Below are 27,142 nucleotides of genomic sequence, written 5' to 3' on the forward strand. Positions count from 1 at the left end.
ATATTTTAATTCATAATAAACCAATATCTAAAATAATTTGTATAGTATATTTGTTTGTAATATATCGATAGTTTTCACATTATACAATAGTGATAATTTACTGCATGGAAGTTGATATGTTAAGAGAACAATTAATAAAAGAAAATTGTTAATATATTGCACATGCAATATCTCATGAATGCTTATCATGTGATGTCTGTGATTTTGTCTGTCAAAAAACAATATTGCATGAATATTCTAAATTGTAAGTATTGTATAATGCAAGTTCTATGCATGTTATAATTCTAATAATTATAACATTAAAATATATTTTCATAAGTTCTTAAATTATTCATATTATGTACATTTTTAATTTTTTATTTTCTTCATTGTCAAAATCTTTTAAAGCTTATATAATATTACATACATACTTTATGAGTATATTCTATACAATCGTATATTTGAAAATATTAATATAAATACATAACTATATCTAATCAATTTTATTATTGTATTTTTAAAAATTTATATTAACTTCCAGTAGAAATTAGTTACATAGGGTCACTCATTTCAATCTATAAATGCAATTATCTTCCCAAATATTTTATATTTGCACAATGTTTCCAATTGAATTTGTTCTATTTCAAGGAGAAATTATTTTCATAATTTTTTTATGAATGTTAACTTTGTTTAAAAACATTGTCTAACATTTTAATAAAAGAATGATGATTTCTTAACAATTTTGAAATTAAAATACCTCCCAAACTAACAATTTGTTACTTATATGGGTTAATACTTTTTTTACAAAGAATGTTGAACTGCATTGACTAATGTATTAAAAAGTATATGAATCCATTTAAAAAAACATAGTTAACCTATAAAAAGACTAATAACATTAAATTAAAACATTTTTCAAATAACAAAAATTCAGATAGATAATTGCATTTATAGATTAAAATGAATCACCCTCTATATTCTTTTTTAAATATTTAATAACCTTTCTTTAAATTAAAATCTCTACTTTTATTTTCTTTGGCTTTCTAAACTTTTTGCATAAATATACAAAAATACTATTTTTGTATAGTATATGTATTTACAGTTAACAAATTATACACAAATCACAATCTGTATGCATTATATTTAATATCTGTATAGCATGTATCTAGATGCTTTATGAAATTTTTTATATTTACAAATAGAGACAATCTGCAATTGTTCTTGATGCGTGATACATAACTGTAATCATTTTGTGTAATGGATTAATATCTGTTGCACAATGTTTTATTCTCAATATGTAAAAAATGAAAAATATTTTTTAATATGTATAATAAAATTGACAATGAAGAGTTATAATAATGAGGGGTGAGTTCAGTTGTCATGAAACAAAATAAACAACTGGGAAATAGGGCAAGAGAGGGGTGACATGTGTCTGTTGCCAGGCTGAGAATGGAGGTGTCGTATCGCAGATGGCAGATCCAAGTCGTGAGGAAGAACAAGTCACTCTCTTGGGTGAAGAGGGCCTCCGCGCCGGCGGCCAGGCTCTCAAGCTCGGGTAATCAATTGTGACGTATTTCTGAGTAATGCAGAGTGTAGTAATTCATATTTTTAAAGTTTTTTTTTTGCATTTCCTATCACACACCATATATGTAAAATATATTTCTGTCATCTCAATTAAAAATGATATACAATAATTATTATTTTTATCAATCTACAAATATAAATTTTCTTATAATTGCTTACATTATAATTTTTACTTAATAATATTCATTTTAATTCGTATTTTTATATTTATTACCAAAAAAGTTTATTAATATTTAATAAAAATAAGTAGTAATATTTCTAATGATATTTCTAAAAAAAAAAAAAAAAATAAAGGCAAATTTATTCACTGAAATTGTATTTTTAATTGAAATATCTACATACAACTAAAATTTTAATAATGCCTATTAAATATTAAAAGATCTAAAGATTTTCGTAATTCTTATTTATAAAAATAAACTGGTGTAAAAGTTCACATTTATTAGAATTTCTGCACTCTGTATTCAAAGTTTTAGTGATCGAGAATCATTTTATGTACATTATGCATGTCTTATAGATTTTGTATTAAAACACTTCACTAATTGCACTGATTGCACTGTAAATTTTAATGGTACTCGGTCACTATGTTTTAATGTTAGGAATACAATTAAATCAAAATCATAAGTCTTATTATAATGGGATTATTCAGGACTGCGTAATTGTTATGTTTCTTTAGCAACAAGAGATAAGATTTGATAATGTAACTGATAAGCTGAAGAATTTGTGAAGCTTTTGTTACATATGCAAATAATAGGCTGCATACACAGAATTAGTTATAAGTAGAGGGCACGATACGTCAGTGTGTTCTGTGGTTACAGCACCTGTACACTGCGGCAGACACCATAGGAGCACACTATAGGAGCCCCCTCAGGCAAGCTGTTATCAACCGTTATTTGCGTTTGCAAAACTGTTTTGCTCAATGTCTGCCTGTAGTTCTCCAATATCCCACTGCAATAAGGAAGAGCATTCATGTTATAATTATCAAAGCAAGTTTACTGATGCAATTATGATAATAATATATTGGGTTGGCAACTAAGTGATTGTGGAAAGTGTAAAGTCCATCTATCGACAAAATCCGCTATCACTTAGTTGCCAACTCAATATAAATATTTCAGAATTAATATTTTCACAAAATATCTATTAGTACAGTACATCGTATTTCGTCTATCTTAATTACTTTTCAATATTAGTTTTCAGATGTGCATGCATGTATGCGCACAATTTTATTCACATATCATATTATTTAATTGAATATAAGCAAAATAAAACTGTGCTTTGGTAATATTATATGCTCTTTAAAAACAAATGCGATTGTTTGCTTTATTTAACAATATTATGTATACTTCCAAATTTATAATAATGATGACGTGCTAATTTCCTACAGATTGTGTGTCATAAAATTATTTAGCAATGTTTGTTAAAGTTCATACTGTATAACAGTTGATACAGTTTGACTGATCACCTGTAAACTATAAATTATGCTCAAGCAGAAATCTTCAAACTGTATCGAATATTTTTAATTAGAATCGAATAATTAATAGACAAAATAGTCAAGTATAACACAGATTTTATTGACCTAAACTCATCTTGTTATTTAATGTAAAAAGATATCACATATCATAATATACTTATAATGTAAATAACGTGAATGATGATGGTGTGGCCATGGGTATGTATAATATATTCTCTGTAACATATAGCATTTATGTGGGGCATGTCTTTCTTTTTTACTATTGCATGCATTGATCTTTACAATTATTAGTGATATATTTGAAATAAAAGAAAAAATCAAATTTGAACTAGAAAAATTTTTAATTGCTTCTTGACAAAATAAAAATTTCCTGTAAAGATAAAAATCAATGCATTTATAAATTTGCTTTGCTTTAGCTATCTGTTATTTTTTCTTAATTCTTTTTTTTTCTTTCTTTCTTTTTTTTTAAGTATCTTATCAAGTAAGTTTTATTTTTTCTTTTTCATGTTTTATAAATAAGAAACAAATTATTTCACTGTACATTTACATATATTAAAATTTTTTTTAAATATAAACGGGTAATAAGCGCGCGCGCGCGCGCGCGTGTGTGTGTGTGTGTGTGTATGTATGCGTGTGTAAATATATACATATATTCACATACACACGCCATATTTTTGTTTAAAAATATAGAAGTAGAGAAAGGTACATTTAAACATATATATATATATATCTAGTTTAATATTTCCAAACTCTTTTTTAATTTAACAATATCTTTGCATAAATCTCTGCATATATTATCTAAACTAAAACTATAGTAAAATAATTGCTTTCAGGTTTTTACAGATCATTCATTAAATAAGAATTGCCATGTTTTACTGACATACTTTTTTGTAAGGCATGTATAAAAAAACATGGGTTTGAATAGTTCTCAAGTAATGCAGCATTACTAATTTGGCAATTCATATTTATACTAAAATTATAACGAAATAAAAATATCTTTATACGATCTAAAAATAACTACAACTTAATATTTTTTATCATACATAATAATTATAACTCTGACATGTATAAAGAAATCCAAAAATATTAAAACAAAATGATATAAATGATATAAATTATGCTCAAATAGAAATCTTCAAACTATATCGAATGTTTTTAATTAGAATTGCATTATTAATAGACAAAATAGTCAAGTATAACAAATTATAATAAAACAAAATAATAGAATTTTGCATCGTTAAAGATATTTTAATGAAATCTATACGCGAAGGTCAGACAACTATGCAACACTACAAAATGGCATTGAAGCATTGTGGTCATGTCTAGTGTGCTAATGTGGTTGTGTCTTGTCTGTTGTATCGTCAGCAAGAGCACGCAGGCTTGAACCCCACCGAGTCCATGACACGTGCGTTGATTAGTGACGATAATGTCGCCCGCCAGTCCGCTCTTGGTCCTGTCCAACTGGGGTACGTACTCCAAAACTAGTTATTCCTTCCCTTAAATCTATATTCACTGCTTTTAATGAAATATATCTTACTAACTTACCATTAACAGGTATTGCATATTGCACTTTTAATTTTACTCTGAGATCTATAACATCTTGGATTACTATGAAAAAAGTATATTTCATTGATAGTTATATATATGTTCTAGGTATTTAAAAAAAAATCACGAATTACTTTTATATTAAGCGAAAGTTTAACATAAAAATTTTATATATTTTTCTTTTTCAATTTCTTATTTTATATATATATATATATTATATATATATATTTATATATATATATATATTATATATATATTTATATATATATATATATATTATATATATATTTATATATATATATATATATATATATATATATATATATATTTTCGGAATAGACATATTTTGAATTCCTTCAATAAAAAAGAAACAGTTTTCTATTAATTTTATAGATCCTCTACTGAAGATGAATCTCTTAAATAAAATATAAAAGAAAATGTAAGTGTAGCATTTTTCAATTGATTAATCGTTAACATGTTGATTGGTATTTTATGGCATGATCATTTAACAAACCAATATTCAATCACTATAATGAGTTTTACTTATTATATTAATCTGATAGTTTCACTGTATGCAGCAGTAGTAGGATTGTTTAATTTTCCAACTTTAAAGAATGTTGATAGTTGGTTTAAGTATTTAATCGAAAATTGTAACATGTGTAAGATTAATCGTACATATTGTATACATATATATACACATATATAATAACATCGATCGCGTAGTGTATTTAATATGTCATATAGATATATTTTAATCATTTTATACCATAGATTTCATTAAAAATTATTATATAACGCGCATTTAATCAAATTTGTTAATGCTATGAACACCTGTATATATATATACTTACACATAAACAAATTTTAAACAGTATTGAAGCCCCTGGGAATGGTTGCACCGGTATTATTGTAAGTTTTTTGATAACTAAGTATATACATTGTTACCTTCGTACAAAGTAATACTTTTGGAGTGACTATGTATGCTGTTTAAGATATTTTGCTGTGTTATTGAGAGTTTTTTTTTAATTAGGGCTGTATATGTTTAAATAAATAATTTACAAATAGATATGTGTATAACCATGGCTGCAGAGATCATCATTCAATGAAAACAAATTTGAAACTTCTAAATATAAATATAGAAGTCAAGGTTCTTAATTTTTTGCATTAATATATTCATATGTGAATAGATAAAGATAAGATTATTTATCTATTGTCTTCACTTATATTGCAAGTTATATATAAGTCGATACAGATTGAAAATTACATGACACCAATATTGTTGGTGTGTACTATTAATTTCAACTATGAAGCTTACATTAAATAATATTGCAACATGTTTTTATATATATATATACATATACATATATACATATACATATATATATATATATGTATATGTATATATGTATATGTATATGTATATGTATGTATATGTATATGTGTTTTGTAATGTATATAATTACATATACATTACAAACAATTTGTTGCATAATTCAATATATAGCTCTGATTCCGTACGTTAAAGTTTTAATTAGCGTCAGATATACTTACATAAAAATAAATAATATATAAATAAGAATTAACTTTAGGATTATTATATTAAAAAAAAATTTCTTTTAAATTAATATTAATTTTCATGCGTATTTCATAGTTTCGTTGCTGGAGTTATACTACGTGAACGCATTCCTGCATTCGAACGCATGCTATGGCGTGCATGTCGTGGAAATGTATTTTTACGTCAAGCTGAGATTGAAACACCCTTGGAAGATCCTTCAACAGTATGTAATAAAAATGGATAATTTTTATGTAGACTAATAGTAAATCTTATTACTCTTGATTTTTTTTTTTTTTTTTTTTTATTTTTTTTTATTTTTTAGGGAGACCAAGTTTTTAAATCGGTGTTTATTATATTCTTCCAAGGTGATCAATTAAAGACACGAGTTAAAAAAATTTGCGAAGGTTTTAGGGCAACTTTGTACCCCTGTCCTGAAGCACCAGCCGATCGACGGGAAATGGCTATGGGAGTAATGACACGTATTGAAGACTTAAATACGGTAAATATTTGTAGTGCGAGAGAGTTAGGTCGAACATTAGATAAATTTTTTGAATTGAGATATCTAAATATGATATCTAAGGAAAAACAACACATTTTTGAAAAGAAAAATTATTTGTCTAAATGTTTCAAACAAAAGCTGTTTGTTTTCTCGTACAAAATAAGTTGGATCTTGAAATGATCTTGAAACAGAAAAAAATAATGTTAAAAAATCAAAATCAAAGAACTTTTATTTCAAACTTTTTTTTTCAATAATCCGTTGTTTTCAAGATATTTAAGCGTCTCAATATAAAAGTCTCATTCTGTATATATGATCCAAAAAAGGATATATATATATACACACACACACACGTAGTATCCCATATTAAATGGAAAATATTTTAGGGGTGATTTCACCTCTAAAAATTCGGCTAAAATACAATGACACTACGTCCATTTAACAAAAATTATGATACAAAATACTCGATTGCTTTACTAATCATAACTCGAAAATATAGTCAAATAGGATATATGTTTATATAATTTTTTTTTATTGTTTTGATGTGTTAAAGTCGTCCCTAAAATATTTCTCATTTATTCTTGAACATTCTATATATATTAGAACAAATAAGAATAATAAAATAAAAAATATATAAATATAATTTATATATGTATATATATTTTTTTTGTTTCATTTTTATCTGTTCATGTTTCTAAAAGATAAGAAAATTTTTATAGGTACTTGGTCAAACTCAAGATCATCGTCATCGTGTCTTAGTAGCTGCAGCGAAAAATATCAAAAATTGGTTTGTCAAAGTTCGGAAAATAAAAGCTATTTATCATACATTAAATTTATTCAATTTAGATGTCACTCAAAAATGTTTGATAGCGGAATGTTGGGTACCTGTATTAGATATCGAGACGATTCAACTTGCCTTGCGTCGTGGAACGGTAACATCACTTTTCTATTATATTTATTATTACATTTATCTAAATATATTATTTATTATTATTTATATAAAAAAAATGTATTTTATAGGAACGTAGCGGTAGTTCTGTATCTCCTATCCTAAATCGTATGGAAACATTCGAAGATCCACCGACTTACAATCGTACGAATAAATTTACTAAAGGTTTTCAAGCTTTGATTGATGCATATGGAGTTGCATCCTACAGAGAAATGAATCCTGCGCCATATACGATAATTACTTTCCCATTCTTATTCGCTGTCATGTTTGGTGATCTTGGACATGGATTGATTATGTTTCTATTTGGTGGATGGATGGTGTTAAAGGAAAAACCATTAGCGGCTAAAAAATCTGACAATGAAATATGGAATATCTTTTTTGGTGGCAGATATATTGTTTTCTTAATGGGATTATTTTCGATGTATACAGGATTTATATACAACGACGTATTTTCTAAATCTTTAAATATTTTCGGGTCACATTGGAATATCACTTATAATTTCACGACCGTCCATTCGAATAGAGCTCTGCAATTAAATCCAAATACAACAGAATACGAACAGAATCCTTACCCAATTGGTTTAGATCCTGTATGGCAATTAGCCGAAAATAAAATTATATTCTTAAATTCCTATAAAATGAAGATTTCAATAATCTTTGGTGTACTACATATGTTGTTTGGTGTCATTGTTGGATTATGGAATCATTTGTACTTCAAGAAAAGGATAAATATTACTTGTGAATTTATTCCTCAAATTATATTTTTAACAGTACTTTTCTTATACATGGTTGTACTCATGTTTATTAAATGGATAAAGTATCATGCAACCTTAACATCAGGTAATCTTATTAATAAATAATTATAAATACATAAATCTTTCTTTTTTTATATTTATATACAGAAACATTACTATGTTATTTTTATAGAAATTCGTCCTAGTCCTTACTGCGCACCATCAGTATTAATTACATTTATCAATATGGTACTTTTCAACAAACCTGTACAATTGAAAGGTTGTGACAAATGGATGTATGCTGGTCAAGATGGATTCCAGAAATTTTTAGTTGTCGTAGCTGTCATTTGCATTCCATGGATGTTATTAGCTAAGCCAATTACATTTATGCGTAATGCAAAGAAACAACATTATCAAGTATGTATACATAACTATAGCATATATAACTATTGTAATAAACAAGGTGAAGTACTTAATATATTTTAATATTACCAATTTGTTATTATACTTAATGCAGTTAAACAATCATGGTGCCGAAAATGGTGACGTAGATGGTAATGTCGGTGCGGTGCAACCAACAGCAGGTGTTCAAGGTAATCATAAAGAAGAACAAGAAGATATGGCTGAAGTATTCATACACCAAGGCATTCATACTATCGAATATGTACTTGGTAGTGTCTCGCATACTGCATCATATTTACGTTTGTGGGCTTTATCTCTTGCTCATGCACGTAAGTAGGGATACAAATAACATTTTCTTCTTTTATTTTTTATAAAGAATCTTTAGCACATATACATACAAACATAAATTTTTAACAGAACTCTCAGAAGTATTATGGTCAATGGTAATGAGGAATGGATTAACCAGAGAAGGTTGGATTGGTGGTATTATTCTTTGGGCAGTATTCGCATTTTGGGCTGTTTTGACAGTTGGTATTTTAGTTCTGATGGAAGGACTTTCAGCTTTCTTACATACTCTTCGTCTCCATTGGTAAGACAAAATAATGTTAGAATGAAATAAATATAAATATATTTTTTTATGACTTTCTAAATAGAAATTATATACAAAGTATAATATTTATATTTGAAAAAAATAATATTATATATTATTTCTTTCTGTACAGGGTTGAATTTCAAAGCAAGTTTTATGCTGGTTTGGGTTATAGTTTCCAACCATTTTCATTTGAAATTATATTAGATGCTGCTCAATCGACTACCGAGGATTAAAGGCTTTAATAGAAATAATTAGAACGCTATAAATGACATAGAAAACAAGTGTCTATATTTCCAGACTATAAAACAATATATAAAAGAAACTTGTAATGTAATTATTGTTTCAAATAATTTCTATAACTTGTAAATGTTTATCATTGATAGTGTATTTGATTAATACGTACTTTAGCAAAAAGCACGATAATAATATTGAATAAAAAAATAAGAAAAAACATTTTACAATATATTATATTTAAATATAGACAAAAAACATTATTAGTATGTCTCTTATTATAGATGTTTTGTGTGATTGAGTTACATGGAATCAATGAATTAGAACGTGTTGTTGTACAAATATTTATTATATATTATATATAACATAACTATACGCATAATCTAAAAGTTAAATAAAACTTCCGTAACATAAAGCATGCAACTGATATTAATTTAACACAGTGTGTTATAATTTAATTTTACAATAGATTATACTTTTAGTGAAAAATTCGCCAATGTATGTTGTATTTAACTTTCAAAACACTGTATGTAATGAGCTATAATTAATAGGCTACAAAATACATATTTCGCAGCATAATTTCTTTGACATATCGCCTCCCAACACTTGCGTTCAGCGAACACAACTTTTTATATAAAAATTTTTATATATTTAAATTAAGAAACGTTAAAAATTAACTGATAAATTGAAAAAAAAAATAAATACAAAAGGATTTCTCATACGTTCATCGCGTTAAAGTGTAATAGATGCGTAAAGTTAAAAAAAAAAAAGAGAGAAAGAGGATGAAAAGAGAAGAAAAATCTGCATCAAGATTAGCGCATGCGCGGTAGGCTTTATCCGATGGGTTGAAGTATACATAGTCTGCGAAATTTCGCGTTGTCGTTCAGTCGGCGGAGATTCCTAACGAACGGTGAAGTGTATCCGTTAACTTCTTTTTCTCAAAAAGAAACTTTTTATTTGTCTCTTGTATCTTCTTGTCGTCGTGTTGTCATTGTTACACAATTTTCTTTATTCTTTTGTCTCTTGTTTTCGGCTTCTTCTTTAGATAAATAAGATGGAGAAGAAAAACGTCTGCATCATTGGCTCTGGAAATTGGTAAGTATGTTTGATGGAAATAAAAAATAGAGAGAAAGAGAGAGAGAGAGAGAGAGAGAGAGAGAGAGAGAGAGAGAGAGACACAAAGAGACAAAGATAGATAGAGTTCTAATATTTATCGAACGGAAGATGGGAGGATGGAGATAAGAGGAAGAAAAGAGAAGCAATTGTTCATTGATTTGCACGTGTTGGTTGAAGGTTACTTCTATTTTTTCACATGAGATTATTTCTTGAAAAATCAGCAAATGAAATAAACAAATTCTTTTCAAATATTACAATATCTCTTTAGTATTTTTATTTAACTTCGCATTTACCTTCGAATTTGAGCGGCTAAAAACGATGTGCAAATTAAACTATAATTATTTCTTCTCCCTTATTTCTCTTTCTTTTAATATATTATAAAAAAAATAACAAAATCATTTATACAAATATAAATATGTGAATAGCGTTTCAACGATATTTTATTACTATTAATATTACTATACTTTTATTATTATTAATGATATTATATTAGATAAATATAAAAATTGTAACAAGGCATAATCAATTTTGTCCCTGACTTTATGATCGTTTGCTAGTAACTTGTTAATGTCTCATGCGTATTCTTACATAGTCCGATTCTATTGCCACATCTGTTATTTTCCAAGAAAAAAAAACGCGTATAGATAACACTTGTTTTTCTACATCCAATCAAATTTCATTTTGTGAAGGAAAATTTTACTGTGTTAACATAGGCATATATATATATTTTTGGTATATTAGAAAGGTTTAGTTCAAAGTTTTTATTGTTACGTAATCTTTCATTTATATATGCAAATGAGAAATACATTAGTTATTTTATTTGGAAAATTTATGTGAATATTGGCTGATGGTAATCAGAAAAAGATAAACATAGTTTATTCTATCGAAGGTTACGTATAACTTTATCGATAATCGTTAACTTAATGGATAAGAGAAACTGTAATACATACTTGAAATTTACTAAAATTGTTTATCTTATCCAGAGGCGTATCTTCGGCAAAAACAGCGCCTAGACAAGCACGGAAGTTATTCTTTTTTCTTACATGCATATCATTCTAATTTAATCTTTTCTTCTCCACATCGATTTTAAATCTACAGAAAAACAAAAGATCACTTCATTATTACAACGCGCTTCTAATAACAATTATTCAGAATCAACGTTTCTTTTGACAACTTTATTTTTTTTTCTAATTCTTTTTTTATTGAGTTTTATCAAAATTAATTTTTTATCCACGAACTCTATATTTTTCGGCTTTTTTTTTACCTGCTGGCATTGGCGCTCAAAATACGAACCTTACTTTCCCCACCATAGATACGCCTCTGACCGTGTCCAACAAATATGCTAGCTATCTAAAATTAGTAGGATTAGAATTATGAAATGTCATTGAACAAATAGAAGATATATTGCAAAATGAAATCTCCGAAATTGCTTTTTTTTTTTAATCTAATTCCTAAAATTTATATAAAATTTGTGTATTCGTTTGTTATCGCGAAAGACGATATTTTTACAATTCGTACAACAGAAATTTTTTTTACAGGGGATCGGCTATTGCTAAGATAGTTGGCGCCAATGCCAAAAGGCAAAATAATTTTGAGGACCGCGTTACTATGTACGTGTACGAAGAATTAATAAATGGAAAAAAATTGACTGAAATAATTAACGAAACGCACGAGAATGTAAAATACCTTCCTGGTCATCAAATTCCAGAGAACGTGGTAAGTACATAAAAACAGTTTTTTTTTTTTTTATTTCTTTTCATTTATTCTTTTTTTTTTTTTTTTTTTTTGTATTATCTAACTCATTGACAACTTATGAACTTATCAGTATTTTTACTATCATCTTGGAGTATTTTAACGTAATAATGAACAGATAACACGAAGCGAAAGCACTTATATATGATTTATATATATATATATATATATATATATATATATATATATACATATCTGTTTCTCTCAATTGCTTCTAGATTTTATAATTGAACGACTTTTGAACTCTGGACCTTGATTTCAATATAGGTTCAGAAGAGATTAAGTTTAATAGAATTAAATTTTTCCGTTGATTAAAATATATATATAAATATATATGAATAAGTAATAACAATATTATTACTTTTGAAATATTTTAACATGAGAAATGGCTTGTGTTTAGATTTGTATAATAAACAATTCGCGATCAGATTACGTAACACATATTTCGTTATGTTTTTCCTATAGCTGAAATATGGAGACTACTTTACCGATCAAACTAAGATCAAATGTCGAGATCGCTATCTATCGACGGATAATTCAAACTATTTTTAAAAATGTATGCATGTGATAAGTTATTTTTAAGTAAAATATTTTATCGACATTTTATTAATCTGTTTATATGTAATGTTAGGATTATAAGTTTATGACTTTATAATGATAAAAAATCATTTTTTTTTTTTTTTTTTTTTTTCCCTAGTACTTTAATCTATTTTAACCTTAAACAATATTATCATGGTTATAGACAAGTTTATAGTATCTTTCTCGAGGTATTGGCGATAAATTATCTAAAACTTATATTAAAACATAAACTTATGTTGTACAAATGAACACTTTTATTATTAGATAATTATTTGCTATATATCTCATATAAAAAATGTTAGGTTGCAGTTCCTGATGTTGTGGAAGCTGCGAAAGATGCTGATATTCTTATTTTTGTGGTGCCGCATCAATTTATTCGAAGAATATGTAGTACACTTTATGGAAAAATCAAACCTACAGCTGTTGGTCTCTCCCTCATAAAAGTATGTCATGTTATATATGTATTTTATATATATGTATATATTATAATTACATTTGTATTTACATGTATATTTGATTAAATAATATTACGAATAATTTTCTGCAGGGTTTCGATAAGAAAGAGGGTGGTGGTATAGAATTAATCTCACATATCATTTCTAATGAATTACACATTCCTATGTCTGTATTAATGGGAGCAAACTTGGCATCTGAGGTAGCAGAAGAAATGTTTTGTGAAACCACCATAGGTAAATAGTGATTTAGTTACATCACAAGAGTAATAAATTTAATATTAATTAGAGAATAAGATTAGAATAAGATTCTAAGTATTTATTATAAATTTATAGGATGTAAGGATAAAATAATGGCTCCAATATTTCGAGATCTTATTCAAACATCATATTTCAGAGTTGTTGTAGTTGAAGATGTTGATTCAGTGGAATGCTGTGGAGCATTAAAGGTAATTTATAAAATATTTTTATTTCATACTTACATTGTATCATTTTAAATGTATGAATTATATTCTTGACAAGTTATTTTTTGTATTACTATTTTTTCTTTCGGATATATTTACAGAATATTGTGGCTTGCGGCGCTGGTTTCGTCGATGGATTAGACTTAGGTGATAATACAAAAGCCGCGGTTATTCGACTGGGATTAATGGAAATGATTAAATTTGTGGATGTTGTTTACCCTGGTGGTAAACTATCAACATTTTTTGAAAGTTGTGGTGTAGCTGATCTTATTACAACATGTTACGGTGGAAGGAACCGTAAAGTATCAGAAGCTTTTGTAAGAACTGGAAAGGTTAGCAAGATTGTAGTTATTATTATAATTCATATTAGATTTATAGAATTCCAAAAACTATCAATAATAAAATTATATATATTTTATTTGATATCTTCATTTCAGACTATTGAGGAATTAGAGAAAGAAATGCTTCATGGACAAAAATTGCAAGGACCGTTTACAGCAGAAGAAGTAAATTATATGTTAAAGTCGAAAAATATGGAAAGTAGGTTTCCTCTCTTCACGGCAATCCATCGTATTTGCATCGGACAGCTAAAACCTGCGGATCTGATTGATTGTATTCGCAATCATCCGGAACACATGTAAGCGTTTAATAGTTACAATTAAAGTTGGAGGCGGATTAAATTGAAGCACAAACATAATGGAACGATAAGTTTAAACTTGTGATGTCAATTCTTACATTAATTTTATTTAGTATGTTGATTTTTATTTCTACCAAAAGCAACGTTAACATTTTAGCAGTATAGACCCAATAGTTGATAATAACATTATCTTAATATTTGTGCTTTTGAAATGTTGTAATGTTATGATGATTTCCTGAAATTACTAACATAGTTAGATCATTAAAAACAATATTTCACTATATTTAGCGCTATATGCGCTTAATCCGTCTCTAACATTATAATTATTTTGTTTTTTTGTAATCCACCCTTTTACAATTTATTGCACTTTTCTGGTGGAACATAAATCGCATGAGAGAAGATCTGTTGGTAATAAGAAAATTTTGGCCGAGTTATTTATTAAAAGTTTAAAATAATACATTTAAATAGTATGTACAAATTTATTTGCGCAAACATGTACATATATGTACATATATGTACATACATATATACATATATGCATATAGCTATGTGTATATTATAGAGATGATAAATACGTGTTTAACAAGCGAAATAAAGAAAGCAGGTCTTTCATAATTTCTTCGTATTTATAATCGTTTTTCTTTTTTGCTTTTTTGCAATATGTTCTTATACATTGTATGTTCGTTTATAACAAGTGACAGAGCTTCTCAAAGTGATGGTTTCTAATTTTGATGAATCTTTAACAAGAACACGAAATTAAAAAGCTATCTGTCAGATTAGATTATTATAATAATACAACTTTTAGAGATTTTTTGACAAAGAAAATTTTTATTCCAATTTATTATGTTGTTAAGTTTCATAGATTCTTATTAAATGTTTATTGGATATTTTTAGTTGTTATTCAACATGAATTATTATTCAAATAATTTTGGATTCTTTTTTGACTCTTTGATCTATGATTAAAATATTTAAATTATCGATACTAATCGATATAAATATTGAACGCACATTTTTCGTATAATCAGGATTAAATATTAAAAATTTTTTAAATGGAATATATATATGTTTTAATTATATAATTTAATAATCTGATCAAAATATTTAAACTCGTACTATGTTCGTGTAATTAGAAGAATATAATTTCTTTATCGATCTGATTAAAAAGTTTACATTATTGAAAAATATATTTCTCTCAACTTTTTTCTTTAAATACATTCCGCATATAGCAAAGATTTAACAGAATAATGTTGAAAAAGAAAAAAATTAAAAGTATACGAAAAAGTGTGAATGAAGAGTTACATAATTACTATATGTATATATTTTAATGAAATGTTTATTTGAACTGTTATATATTCATAGAACTAAATCGAACGTAGATAAAACAAATATGTATATTAACTCGTGCCAGTTTTTGGCTCGTCATGATGTCATGATGTCAAGAAAACGTTTATTATATAGTTATCACAATGTTATTAGAAAAGAAGTTAAAACAGTATAATGTACCTAAAGAGAGAAAATATACGAATGTTAATTGTTAATACATTAAAAAACACAAAACAAAAAGACTTTGTGTAGTTTAAAACTGTGTTATGTTTTCTTTTTCTTCCTACATTTTGCTAAATTTGTTCACGTCAATAAAACATAAATCTCTTATTGTTCTCGTTTATATACCCCAACATACCTGGATGTTAGTTAACATATATATCCTTTGTTAGTATATAGGGTGTCTCACTAAAGTTGAACATTTAAATTATTTCCTTTGCTATTAAATATAAAAAGAAATGAATAAAAAATCTGCAGAGTAGTATATATGGTTTTGGAGTATGAATTTAGTAATGATAAAAAAAATATTCCTCCAAGGTCATTTTTAATACCATTTCAATGTCATCGTCATTTTTTTGTTTGTTTATTAATTAAGTTAAATAAATTTTTGTATAATACGACATTGTAGTTTATATCAAAGACGAGTTCAACGACCTGTGACATCATGATCTTAAAATGACCTTGAATAAAGAAAATGAGTTTAAATTGGAAAAATATAAAAATAATTAAACCAAAAATAAATTAATTTATTTTATTAGATGTTCGAAGTTTCGATCGCCTGTGTCAGTAGATTTATGCACACAATAACCGACAAAATGGTATTTCTTGACCATTTCTGTGATTTTTTCTTAGTTTCAATAACAACAAAAGTAATTTAAATGTTTAACTTAAACGAGACATTGTTTATGTTTGGGTGCTTTTTTTTTTTTTTTTTTTTTTTTTTTTGAAATAATATGTACAAGTCTTCTCTGTCGATGAATTGCTAAAAGATTTTTAACAGGTACGTAAAGAATTTTTCATTTAATTATATTCGCTATTGATATATAGGAACGATGATGATGATGACCTCAACGCTAAGATGGGACAGTTAAAGTCACCAAGGAGTCACCTCTAATGAACGCACCGGAAAAACAGCATTGGGAGATCCTAACTTTTTAATACATTCTTTGAGATAAGACTTTGCTTATATAAAGTACTTTTTATATATTAATATTGAAGTAGCAAACAAAAGAAAAAGAAAAGAATTTTAAGTCAAATTAGGAAGGAAATCGCGCGCGTAACATTAGGGTTAAAATGATATAAAATTTTATTTTTAATGGTTTAAATTTATAATCATTTTTTTTAATTTTTATATTTTCTTTTATACTGTTTTTTTTTTATATATATATATATATAATAGAATTTTGTAAAAATATATTATATGTAAGAATTTTTACAAGATATAATAATAAATACGTATTGATGTTTTCATCATATTTCTAAAGCAATTTTATTATTCATAGACCCATTGTAATTTATAAACATTAAATTATCATGATTATCAGAAGTAATACAGTATAAGAGACCGAATAAATAGAAAAGAAATTAAAGAAGGAAAAAAGAAAGAAAGTTCTTATAAATTGATAAAGCCTATCAACTATGCATTGACACTTTAAAAAGATCCTTATTGAAAATTAATCCTTCACAATTTAACGTTTGGTTGTATATAAAAAGAAAATATATAAAATATGAACATTATATTATAATTATACTATACTTTGTAAAGATAAAACTGATACTATAATAATATATTATAAATATCAAATTTATAATATATATGTATAATTTATTTTTTTATTTTTATATACATATATTAATATTTATAAATTTAATATATATAATCATGCTATACTAAATATGAAATTTATACATTATTTTTAGCAAACATTAACCTTCAAATATGATAATTAATTCTGTGCGAAAAAATGGAATAAAAATAAAAAAAAACATAAAAACATAAAAAAAAAAAAAAAAAAAAATCAGGTATACTAGTAAATTTTCATAAAAAAAAAAATAAACAAAAAATTGTTATATTCACCATCGATAATATTAATGAAAAAGAAAAAAAATGAAATTGTGTAACGTATTAAGATGATAATAATCGATTCAATCGATCACAATAATCGAGCTCAAGGGTCTTATAATCGATCACGTCAAGGATTTTAGTACCACCATCCTTCCTCAGATTTTTTCGATATATCATTGATATCTATTATCAAAGAAGGTAGATCTAATTTTATTAGACTCCCACTTGAGTTATTCGATCTCGATCACACTTGGCTATCATTCTAAGCATGCGCGATAGAGTTTGACGAAAAATAATTGGCAATCGTTGTTAAGGTCAACAAAAGATCGAACCGAATTTGCACGAGTCAATCGATTAATCAATTAGTCAGTCAGTCACTCAGTTCATCCATTTTCGTGTTGTTGGTCGATAATTATCGCTACGCTCATATTTTTTTTTTTTGGTTTTTGAAGTCGTGACAAACGGAAAGTATAAATTGACAGTTTTTAAGATATTTTATATATTTTCCAATTGTTTTACGGAAAAAAAAGACAGAGAGAGAGAGAGAGAGAGAAAGAAAGAAAGAAAGAAAGAAAGAAAGAAAGAAAGAAAAAAGAATTCTTAAAAAAATTAATAAGTTATTCGAGAATAACACCGCCGGAGACCATGTCGGAGAAGTTGAATGTATGCATCGTAGGAAGTGGTAATTGGTAGGTTAAAGCCAATTGGCAGTTATCACAATGACTATGGCCTTGACTTTTTTTTTTTCTTCTTTTCAAATCTTTACTATTGTTATCCTGTTTTTTTTTTCGTTTTGTTTTGTTTCATCTTCTATTCTTTCTTTGTTATACAAAATGAGAATATATGAGAATATATGAATCGAATGATTCAATTACATTTTTTATCATCATTTAAAAATAATATATTGTATGTATCAAAGAAAGAAAGGGAAAGAAAAAAATGTTTGATAATACGTCGTGAAAGCGTTTATATACAAAATTTAATGTATACACATTTTGTACTCATTTTTATATTATCTAACTATAGTTTTATTTATCTATATAAAAAGTACGTCTCAGTTATGTACACATTTCCAGGAGGTATTTGAAACATTAAGAGTTGAGAATCACTGGTGTAGGTAAAATTCTACCATTGAAGGACGCATTAAACGATACGACGTATCGTTTCAACGCACGGACATAGCACATTGCACTGTGTCTCTTGACGAACGTACGTATTTCAGTACGAACGTCAAGACGAACATTACGTACATCTCTTGGCACAGAATTGTAATTCCTCGAAGTATTTGAAAGTAGAACAGAATTTTCATTGATACGTACCTACATATCGTGATTTCTTTTTGTACGAAATAAAAAAGAAAGATTTTTCTAACTAATATATGACTTGTGAAATCGCATTGTAAAAACATTTTTCTCTAGTATTTCATTTTCATTTCCTTTCTCTATCTTTTTTTTCATAAATTTTTTTATTTTATTACCTTTTCCTATATATTTTTCTTTCTCCTTTCTGCTAAAACCTGCTTTTTGTTGTTAATTGTTATTTGTTTTTATCCTATATACCTATCGTTGCTAATGTCATTTCCTGCTATATCCATTATATCTTTACAGGTACCATTTTATTGTTGATTTTTGTACTTTATTCATAGATCTCTTAATTATCGATATATTGCATTTTCTACTTTATTCTCAGCTCTAGCTTTTTCAATGTCTAGCCTTTTACAATTTCTTTATTTCAATTTGTATATTACTCATCTACAGTTTTTATTAATCCCTACATTTCTTTTTTCGCTTTATTTACATGTCTTATAGACATGCATCCACGCTGCATTTCTTTTCTCCTTACTAAACTTTGTATATACAGGATAACTCATTTCAAATAATATAATCAAATATTTCCGATTCTATTGGTTATGTAAAAAAAATATCTCGCAACTAGTTAAAGTTACAAAAAAAATTTGCAACGCTTTGAGTTAACTACAAAATACATATAAACATTTTTTTTACTCGTAATCTTTTTGAGTTATGAAGGTCAATAGCTTTTTTTCTTTTTTTTTTTTGTAGATAGATATTTATAATTTTTTTTTAAATGGATATCTATAATTTCCTTTTTGTATATTTATGTAACAGTGGTTACTTTTTATGTAGTAGTGGTTATCACTGACCATATGTAGTAATATGCTTGCTATTATGCATTATTTACGAGATTATCAACATATTAATGAATGACTAACAGATTCGTACTGTACTAGAATTAATATTCCATGCTATACAGATACATTATTCACAAATCAAGCAGTCATGTATTTTAACGAATCTAAAGATTGTTCTTCAATCGTGTTATCGAAAATAAACTACTTTAATACTCAAGATGAATAGTAGCAGTTTTTTACTAAATATGATTTTTATTACAAATGAACACTACTATACATATACATAAGTGTACAAAGAAAAGTTATAGATATCCATTTATAAAAATTGTCAACAAAAAGAATATTAACATATTTAGCAAAAATATAGACTCTCTCTCTCTCTCTTTCTCTATCTTTCTCTTTCTCCCTCTCTCTCTCTCTCTCTCTCTCTCTCTCTCTCTCTCTCTCTCTCTCTCTCTCTCTCGCTCACTCTAGTATTTTTTATTAAATATAAGAAACTAAAAATTACTTATTATAGACGATTCAATAAAAAACTTCGTATTAAATTGTATAATTCTTGGGTAATACGTACGTGAACAAATTTTGTAAACATACGTCGATCAAATCGATAATACTTTCATGATATATTCATTATTGTAAATATCATGTTTAAATAGAATTAGAATTGTCCACAAAGTTTTCATGATATGCAAGAATGAGTTATGTAAAGGATATATTTATAGAGTTGATGTATTTAAATATGCCAGAGAATTCTCTTCGATATCCATTATCAATTTTAATCCAGTGTTAGTCTTTTACATACGGTAATACTACTTATATTATTCTGATATTAAATCTGTCAATATAGTAATATAAATTATAAATATCTTATGGTATATCGTTTATAAAAAAATTGATAATAATACTAAAAGGACTGTAAAGAAATAAAAAAAAAAGGAAAAAAAAATTATAAAAATATACTAACATGATTTCTCTCTTTCAGGGGCTCAGCAATAGCAAAGATCATTGGTGCAAATGTCGTCAAGCATAATAACAAGTTTGGCACACGTGTACCTATGTACGTGTATGAAGAAATAATTAATAATCAGAAATTGACAAGTATAATTAACGAGTTACATGAAAATATAAAGTATCTTCCAGGACATAAGCTCCCAGAGAATGTGGTAAGTATTTTTTCATTAAATAGATAAGAAAACTGCAGAGATTTTATTTATTTTATAACATATAATTATAAATTTAATAAAATTTGATTTGGTCTGTTTAGTTTACATGAAAATGTTTCTATAAAAACATTAAAAATAAACAAGAATCTTTCTTTATATTCATTTAATATAAGTATATGAATGATAGCATGTATATTATCATCGTTTATTATATTAACATTTTAATATTCAATAATCTGTAGTTGTACGAACATAAACTTTGCCTGATGGCATGGAAACCTTGTCAACTCCTTTCGGGAAGAGTTTAGGTAAATCTTCATCCTTTACAGTCGGCAGAATCATGACCTTTTCTCCAGGCTAAAATTAATGTTCCCATTAACAAAGATTATTTTTTTCTTATTGTTCCTCACCTAACATAAGAATAAATAAAAAGAAAAAAATAAGTCAAACTCACGATCCAATTGGCAGGCGTTGCAATTTCCGGTTTTCTATCGACTAACTGTAGAGAGTCGATCACACGTAATATCTCGCTGTGTAAGAAATATTAAATTAAACAGTTGTATTAAGAAAAAAAGAAAAGAAGATTATTTAAATAGTTTATTTAAATAGATTATAAAAATGATCTAAATCACTTGAGATATTAAAATAAAAAATATACATTTTGTTATATACTATTCTTAAAAATTTTAAATTACATAAAAATATTAAAGTAAATATACTTATTTTTTTTGTGCTTGTCATTATAGAAAAAGTAATTTTTATATCATTCAAATCCAAATGACAGAATATCTTAAAACGATAACGATAAATGCATATATGATTTAGATCTCTTTTATAATCACCGACTCAATTGTAACTTACTCGACGTTACGTCCAGTAGAAGTCGGATAATGCATTGATAAACGAAGTCGATGATCAGGACTTATGATGTAAAGTGCTCGAACAGTTTGAGCAGTTTCTGGATCATCTTTGCTATCCTCATCGATCATATCGAGCTGTACTGCTAAAGTTCTATTTGCATCGGCAATGATCGGATATGGGAATGCTCCGGGAATATCACGGCAGTAAGATTTGATATCCTTGTTTCGTATAAAAGCATTGTAAAAATCGTTGATTTTTTTATCAAATTCGAGTTAACATATAATAAATGGATTTCTATTTGTATCATTAATGAATTATAAGTAGTGTACACTTACATTCACCCAGTCGACATGATCTTTGAGTTTATCTACGGAATGAGCTAAAAGTTTAACGTTACGTCGCTCAAAATGGGGCTGGTGAACAGCGATACGACCCAATTCAGTAGTACAAACTGGTGTAAAATCGGCAGGATGAGAGAAAATAACAACCCATCTGAAAGAAATTATGAAACGTTTTATATAACGTTATTTATATTTCATTAGAATTAATTAGATTATATTTCTAATCATTTGAGATATCGTTACTTATAATACAGTATAATAGATTCATAATACAGTATACTAAATAGTATATCTATTATATTTAAATAAAAATAATTACACATATATATATATATATATATATATATATATATATATATATATATATATAAATATATATATATAAAACATAAAATGATAAAGAATAAATTTATCATATTCAACAATAATGAATGATCAACATATTCGACATGAACAAGTACAATGAAAAAGTATCACAGGTCGATAAAGATATTACTTGGCACGTTAACATCAGTAAACAGCCAAGGATAATTTAGTCGCTGTTTTTGCAACAAGTTGCTATTTAAGATCATGACCAATGCTCGTTCGATCATATCTTTGTTCAATGTGAAAATATTATTTAATATAACGAATTTTCTTTTCTTTTCATTTTGATTAAAAATTCACGAAAAAAAATAATTTTCCCTTTTTACTTCTATTTGATAACAGTACCAACTATTGCGAGTGTTCGATCCAATTATGACTCCATATCTCATTTTAGATAACTTAAATCAATCTAGAAATTTTTCGTCTAACCGCGCGAACCGACCTTATTTTTACCGATATTTACTAATAAATGAATAATATTTACTATTTCTCTTGATACCAACCGAATGGTTCAAAGTAAAATAAAACATGTCACGAGGATCATTGTTAATACTTATTATCAATTCCTATTGATGCAAAAATAGATTTATTTGTCACATGATAATGTAACTTACATTTTTTCTTGTTTTTATTTTTACTAATTGACATAATTATTTTATATCATTTTATTTACATTTTGATTATTAATATCCGACAATCATAAAACGATATACAAATTATTCGAATTTCTAAAATTATATTTTCATTTTTCTATATATACTTCATACACATACATGTATGTAACTTGTTGACTGCTCAATTTTGATAGTATCTATAGGATAAGCGAATAACAATTTAATCTATCAAATTTATACATTCGTTTTTTTTTTTAAATACTTGATATAAACGATTTTGGAAGTCATTATTTTATACTTTTTATCTCCGATAGAATACAGAAATTATTTCTTTTAAATTGTAAATATATTTTATATATCTAGCATGCTAATTTCTAAATATTTATCTTAAAATAATTCTTTCATTTTTTTACTTTTTACGATTTAGAAAAATTATTCAATTTAAAAAAAGATGTGTGTATATTTCTATAACCGACGTTAATTAGATATACATATATATTTTAATACAAATATGTAAAAAAAGGTAGTCATAAATATTTAGCTTTATATTTTACTCTATTAGTTTTAGATAAGAATATATAATATGTATTATATATATGAATTTACTCACGAATTGCCTTGCCATTCGTAAAATTCAAGTGGACCTTGAGTGGTCTCGGCCTTGAAATTTGGGATAACGGAATTTAACCTCATCTTGAAGAAAGAAAGTTTGAAATATATCACCGGAGACAAATGTGTACTCTGAAAGAGTCGAATGTAGACTGATGTTATAAGAGAGCCGATCCACAATATAACTTCTCTTATTATCATCGGCCATATCGGATGATTCAGTTCTATCTCTATACGTGAAACATTAGGAGAATTGATTCTTTAGATGATCGAAATGGAAATGCAAGAACTATTTTCCGTATAAGATTTCACTTTCGATAAAATTCTATGTTAGATCGTATCTGATACAGTGGTATGGTATACCTGTATGGCAATGAAGTCAAGATCATTGCTAAATAGTTTTCTTAGCGTGAGTTCAGCATCAACAACAGTAGATAAGATAACACAAGAAAATATTATGTAATTTTTATCGAAAACACGTGGAAGTTGATAATATTAAACTAACGTGATAAAAAAGTTTTTTCTGAAAAAATAATTAAATATTTTTTATTTTTATAACTCATTAAAAATAAGATTATACTAAAATTATATTTTTATCTATTTACAAATGATCTATTATATTCGTTTATGCTTATATACACACGATAATATTATACGGTAGTATAAAATATATGTAAAATATATGTAAATAGTAGAAAAGATCTTGCAAGTAGTACAAGTAGTTGATTAAATAATTTTATTCGATTTAACTCAGTATTTGTCGAGTTATCCATTTATATACATACATATATAAACGTATCTGCAGGTTTCGTTTGAATATGTTGACCTTGAATGAATTTATAGATCAGTGTCAAGGTGTTGTTGCATTAATGCCAATCACATGCACATTAATGTTGTACTAAATATTTAATATGAGTGATAAGAACTGAGAATAAAGAAAAACGACTGCAACTGAGTGATAATGTAATCACAATAAATGATTAATCAATACACACACACACATGCACACATATGTGTAGTGTACTTATGTTCTAATCCAATCGATATGAAATGATAAAATAAATAATAATGAAATGAAAAAGATATTTTTTAATTATTTTTCTTCCTTAGGTAGCAGTTCCAGACGTAGTTGAAGCTGCAAAAGATGCTGACATACTGGTCTTCGTTTTACCACATCAATTTATTCGGACACTTTGCGCAACATTACTTGGACAAATTAAACCAACTGCGGTTGGTTTGTCGCTGATTAAGGTAAATCATAAAAGAAGATATATTACGAGATATAAAATAACATCACATGCATGTCTACATAAATTTCCCTTCAAGGGTTTTGATCAAGGGGACGGTACAAATATCGAGCTTATTTCTAAAATCATCGAAAAGAATCTGAGGATACAATGTCACGTATTGATGGGAGCAAATTTGGCAAATGAAGTTGCAGAGGAAAAATTTTGTGAAACTACCATTGGTAATTAATTAATTTATTATATCGTTAATTAATAACGATTGACAAAATGAATTTATATATATATATATATATATATATATATATATATATATATATATATACATATCAAATATAATATATATAAAGCTATTTTAATATGAAATATATATAAATTATGTATATATAGGTTGTAAGGATAAACGTTTGGCACCAATATTGAGGGATCTTATACAAACATCTAATTTTCGTGTGGTAGTAGTTGAAGATACAGCAGCTGTTGAAACATGTGGTGCACTCAAGGTGATAAAGATTTGTAATTTGCATTTTTTTATGACTACTCTATTTTTAATTTTTTCTTTTCACTATTATTATCACTGTAGAACATAGTGGCATGTGCCGCTGGGTTTGTCGATGGCTTAGGATTAGGAGATAACACAAAAGCTGCCGTTATCAGATTGGGTCTTATGGAAATGATAAAGTTCGTTAATACTTTCTTCGGTAGTGCGAAACTTGATACGTTCTTCGAGAGCTGTGGTGTAGCTGATTTGATTACAACTTGTTATGGTGGAAGAAATCGTCGTATATGTGAACAATTCGTTAAAACTGGAAAGGTAGAAATAAAAATGACTTCTAAAAAAGGTATTACACATTAATATTAATATATCAATTTACTTTTTATGAATAACAGAGTATCAGAGAATTAGAGGCGGAACTTCTTTCCGGACAAAAATTACAAGGTCCTGCTACAGCTGATGAGGTCCATGGAATGTTGAAAGCTAAAAATATGATGGATAAATTCCCACTATTTGTTGCTGTACAACGTATATGTCACGAAGAAATAAGACCGGGTGATTTGATCGATCAAATTCGTATTCATCCCGAACATGTGTTAGTATATTCATGATGAAAAGAAGAAAATAGTGTTCAAATGTTATGTTCTAAATTTTTTACAAGTTCATATATTACAATTTCAGAAAACAATTTCAATGATTCGTATAATATTTTCTATAAAATATCAAAGTATACAAAACTCGTGCACGTTTTTCTATGGCATGTTGCATGATAGCGTAGTTATTTCATTAAATTGACTGAATTCGTAATTCACAAAAGTTTTTTTTTAAATAGGTAAGTTACGAGAATTAATCTTAACATTTTAATCCAATTGATTCTAATGATTATACTAATGATAATATTTCAGAATGATAATACTAATGATTTTTGTTTCCCTTATGAATGCGGAATAAATCTTTTCATTGTGAAATCGATATAAATTATTCTCATTGGATTTAAAATCGTAATAAATTTAAAATCGTCTAATGATTTTAGGTTGAGAGTTGAGGGTGCTGGACAGTAAAAATCATAAGTGAAGTATGCTCGTGGCAATTCTTGACTAAAGAATTTAAATTTACGTGAATAAATGTAGAGTACATTTAAAAATTCGATAAAGGCTGTGTGATTAACTACGGATCGTTAATTTACAGGAACATCCAATAAAACATATTGTATCTAATATATTATGAATAAAAATTTACTCATTACTGTTGACTATAATGATTTTGAATGAAAATATAAAATTAATTGTTTCTCTATTTATAAGTAATTTTTACATACCCTTGTAACTAACATAGTGCAATATATATGTATACTCTACATAAATTTTGAATTTAAATAT

At 26.5% G+C, this 27,142-nt stretch overlaps 4 protein-coding genes and 1 long non-coding RNA gene across 11 annotated transcripts in view; 3 read left to right on the plus strand and 2 right to left on the minus strand.

Annotated features, from left to right (window-relative positions):
• The window catches only part of LOC124433242 (V-type proton ATPase 116 kDa subunit a1), a 13,616-nt gene extending 3,505 nt beyond the window's left edge, over positions 1 to 10,111 (plus strand). The window contains exons 3-11 of one of the 4 annotated variants that reach the window (XM_046956764.1): positions 2,376 to 2,428; positions 6,225 to 6,351; positions 6,451 to 6,627; positions 7,344 to 7,556; positions 7,645 to 8,413; positions 8,501 to 8,724; positions 8,825 to 9,038; positions 9,127 to 9,298; positions 9,432 to 10,111. In XM_046956764.1, the coding sequence (XP_046812720.1) occupies positions 2,376 to 2,428; positions 6,225 to 6,351; positions 6,451 to 6,627; positions 7,344 to 7,556; positions 7,645 to 8,413; positions 8,501 to 8,724; positions 8,825 to 9,038; positions 9,127 to 9,298; positions 9,432 to 9,534 (2,052 nt within the window). In that variant the 3' untranslated portion in view covers positions 9,535 to 10,111. Of the gene's footprint in view, positions 1 to 1,418; positions 1,532 to 2,375; positions 2,429 to 4,393; positions 4,495 to 6,224; positions 6,352 to 6,450; positions 6,628 to 7,343; positions 7,557 to 7,644; positions 8,414 to 8,500; positions 8,725 to 8,824; positions 9,039 to 9,126; positions 9,299 to 9,431 lie in introns of all 4 variants that reach the window. The other 3 variants (XM_046956762.1, XM_046956761.1, XM_046956763.1) reach the window with 3 other exon arrangements.
• A 285-nt stretch (positions 10,112 to 10,396) lies between these two features.
• Positions 10,397 to 17,200, plus strand: LOC124421523 (glycerol-3-phosphate dehydrogenase [NAD(+)], cytoplasmic-like). Its single transcript, XM_046956780.1, has 8 exons — positions 10,397 to 10,627; positions 12,187 to 12,364; positions 13,282 to 13,422; positions 13,527 to 13,668; positions 13,768 to 13,880; positions 13,997 to 14,227; positions 14,333 to 14,532; positions 16,903 to 17,200. Exons 1-8 carry the CDS (start codon positions 10,587 to 10,589, stop codon positions 16,967 to 16,969), a joined length of 1,113 nt encoding a protein of 370 aa, XP_046812736.1. The 5' UTR covers positions 10,397 to 10,586; the 3' UTR covers positions 16,970 to 17,200.
• A 1,060-nt stretch (positions 17,201 to 18,260) lies between these two features.
• LOC124422148 (glycerol-3-phosphate dehydrogenase [NAD(+)], cytoplasmic-like) lies at positions 18,261 to 27,015 on the plus strand. Of its 4 annotated transcripts, none has more exons than XM_046958204.1 (9): positions 18,262 to 18,609; positions 18,997 to 19,129; positions 21,052 to 21,232; positions 25,134 to 25,274; positions 25,350 to 25,491; positions 25,658 to 25,770; positions 25,851 to 26,081; positions 26,159 to 26,358; positions 26,797 to 27,015. In XM_046958204.1, exons 3-9 carry the CDS (start codon positions 21,125 to 21,127, stop codon positions 26,822 to 26,824), a joined length of 963 nt encoding a protein of 320 aa, XP_046814160.1. In that variant the 5' UTR covers positions 18,262 to 18,609; positions 18,997 to 19,129; positions 21,052 to 21,124; the 3' UTR covers positions 26,825 to 27,015. The 4 variants fall into 4 exon arrangements, 3 of the variants coding, with proteins under 3 accessions (XP_046814159.1, XP_046814160.1, XP_046814158.1); XM_046958202.1 differs by lacking the exons at positions 18,262 to 18,609; positions 18,997 to 19,129 and adding exons at positions 19,157 to 19,188; positions 20,726 to 20,872; XR_006941800.1 differs by lacking the exons at positions 18,262 to 18,609; positions 18,997 to 19,129 and adding exons at positions 20,579 to 20,872; positions 26,445 to 26,595.
• On the minus strand, positions 20,825 to 21,122 carry LOC124422151. The gene is made up of 2 exons (XR_006941801.1): positions 21,034 to 21,122; positions 20,825 to 20,904 (listed from the first exon to the last, which is right to left on the minus strand). It is a non-coding gene; the product is annotated as an uncharacterized LOC124422151 (long non-coding RNA).
• On the minus strand, positions 21,266 to 24,379 carry LOC124422149 (peroxiredoxin-6-like). The gene is made up of 5 exons (XM_046958205.1): positions 24,025 to 24,379; positions 22,429 to 22,585; positions 22,094 to 22,311; positions 21,687 to 21,762; positions 21,266 to 21,589 (listed from the first exon to the last, which is right to left on the minus strand). The coding sequence occupies exons 1-5, from the start codon at positions 24,222 to 24,224 to the stop codon at positions 21,461 to 21,463; spliced, it is 780 nt and encodes a 259-aa protein (XP_046814161.1). The 5' UTR covers positions 24,225 to 24,379; the 3' UTR covers positions 21,266 to 21,460.
• Positions 27,016 to 27,142: the final 127 nt, after the last annotated feature.

Source organism: Vespa crabro, chromosome 2, assembly GCF_910589235.1.
Source record: "Vespa crabro chromosome 2, iyVesCrab1.2, whole genome shotgun sequence".
Taxonomy (NCBI): domain Eukaryota; kingdom Metazoa; phylum Arthropoda; class Insecta; order Hymenoptera; family Vespidae; genus Vespa; species Vespa crabro.

What these genes read in the sequence shown, in the direction of transcription:
- LOC124421523 (XM_046956780.1), top strand. Translation starts at nt 10,587, where the DNA reads ATGGAGAAGAAAAACGTCTGCATCATTGGCTCTGGAAATTG. An exon ending in TTGGTCTCTCCCTCATAAAA is followed by an intron (nt 13,423 to 13,526) that starts GTATGTCATGTT and finishes AATTTTCTGCAG; the next exon opens with GGTTTCGATAAGAAAGAGGG. An exon ending in AATGCTGTGGAGCATTAAAG is followed by an intron (nt 13,881 to 13,996) that starts GTAATTTATAAA and finishes ATATATTTACAG; the next exon opens with AATATTGTGGCTTGCGGCGC.
- LOC124422149 (XM_046958205.1), bottom strand. Translation starts at nt 24,224, where the DNA reads ATGATAATAAGAGAAGTTATATTGTGGATCGGCTCTCTTATAACATCA. An exon ending in TACGAATGGCAAGGCAATTC is followed by an intron (nt 22,586 to 24,024) that starts GTGAGTAAATTC and finishes AATTTCTTTCAG; the next exon opens with ATGGGTTGTTATTTTCTCTC. An exon ending in CAACGCCTGCCAATTGGATC is followed by an intron (nt 21,590 to 21,686) that starts GTGAGTTTGACT and finishes CATTAATTTTAG; the next exon opens with CCTGGAGAAAAGGTCATGAT.
- LOC124422148 (XM_046958202.1), top strand. Translation starts at nt 20,751, where the DNA reads ATGATATGCAAGAATGAGTTATGTAAAGGATATATTTATAGAGTTGAT. An exon ending in GTGTTAGTCTTTTACATACG is followed by an intron (nt 20,873 to 21,051) that starts GTAATACTACTT and finishes TCTCTCTTTCAG; the next exon opens with GGGCTCAGCAATAGCAAAGA. An exon ending in AATTCGTTAAAACTGGAAAG is followed by an intron (nt 26,082 to 26,158) that starts GTAGAAATAAAA and finishes TATGAATAACAG; the next exon opens with AGTATCAGAGAATTAGAGGC.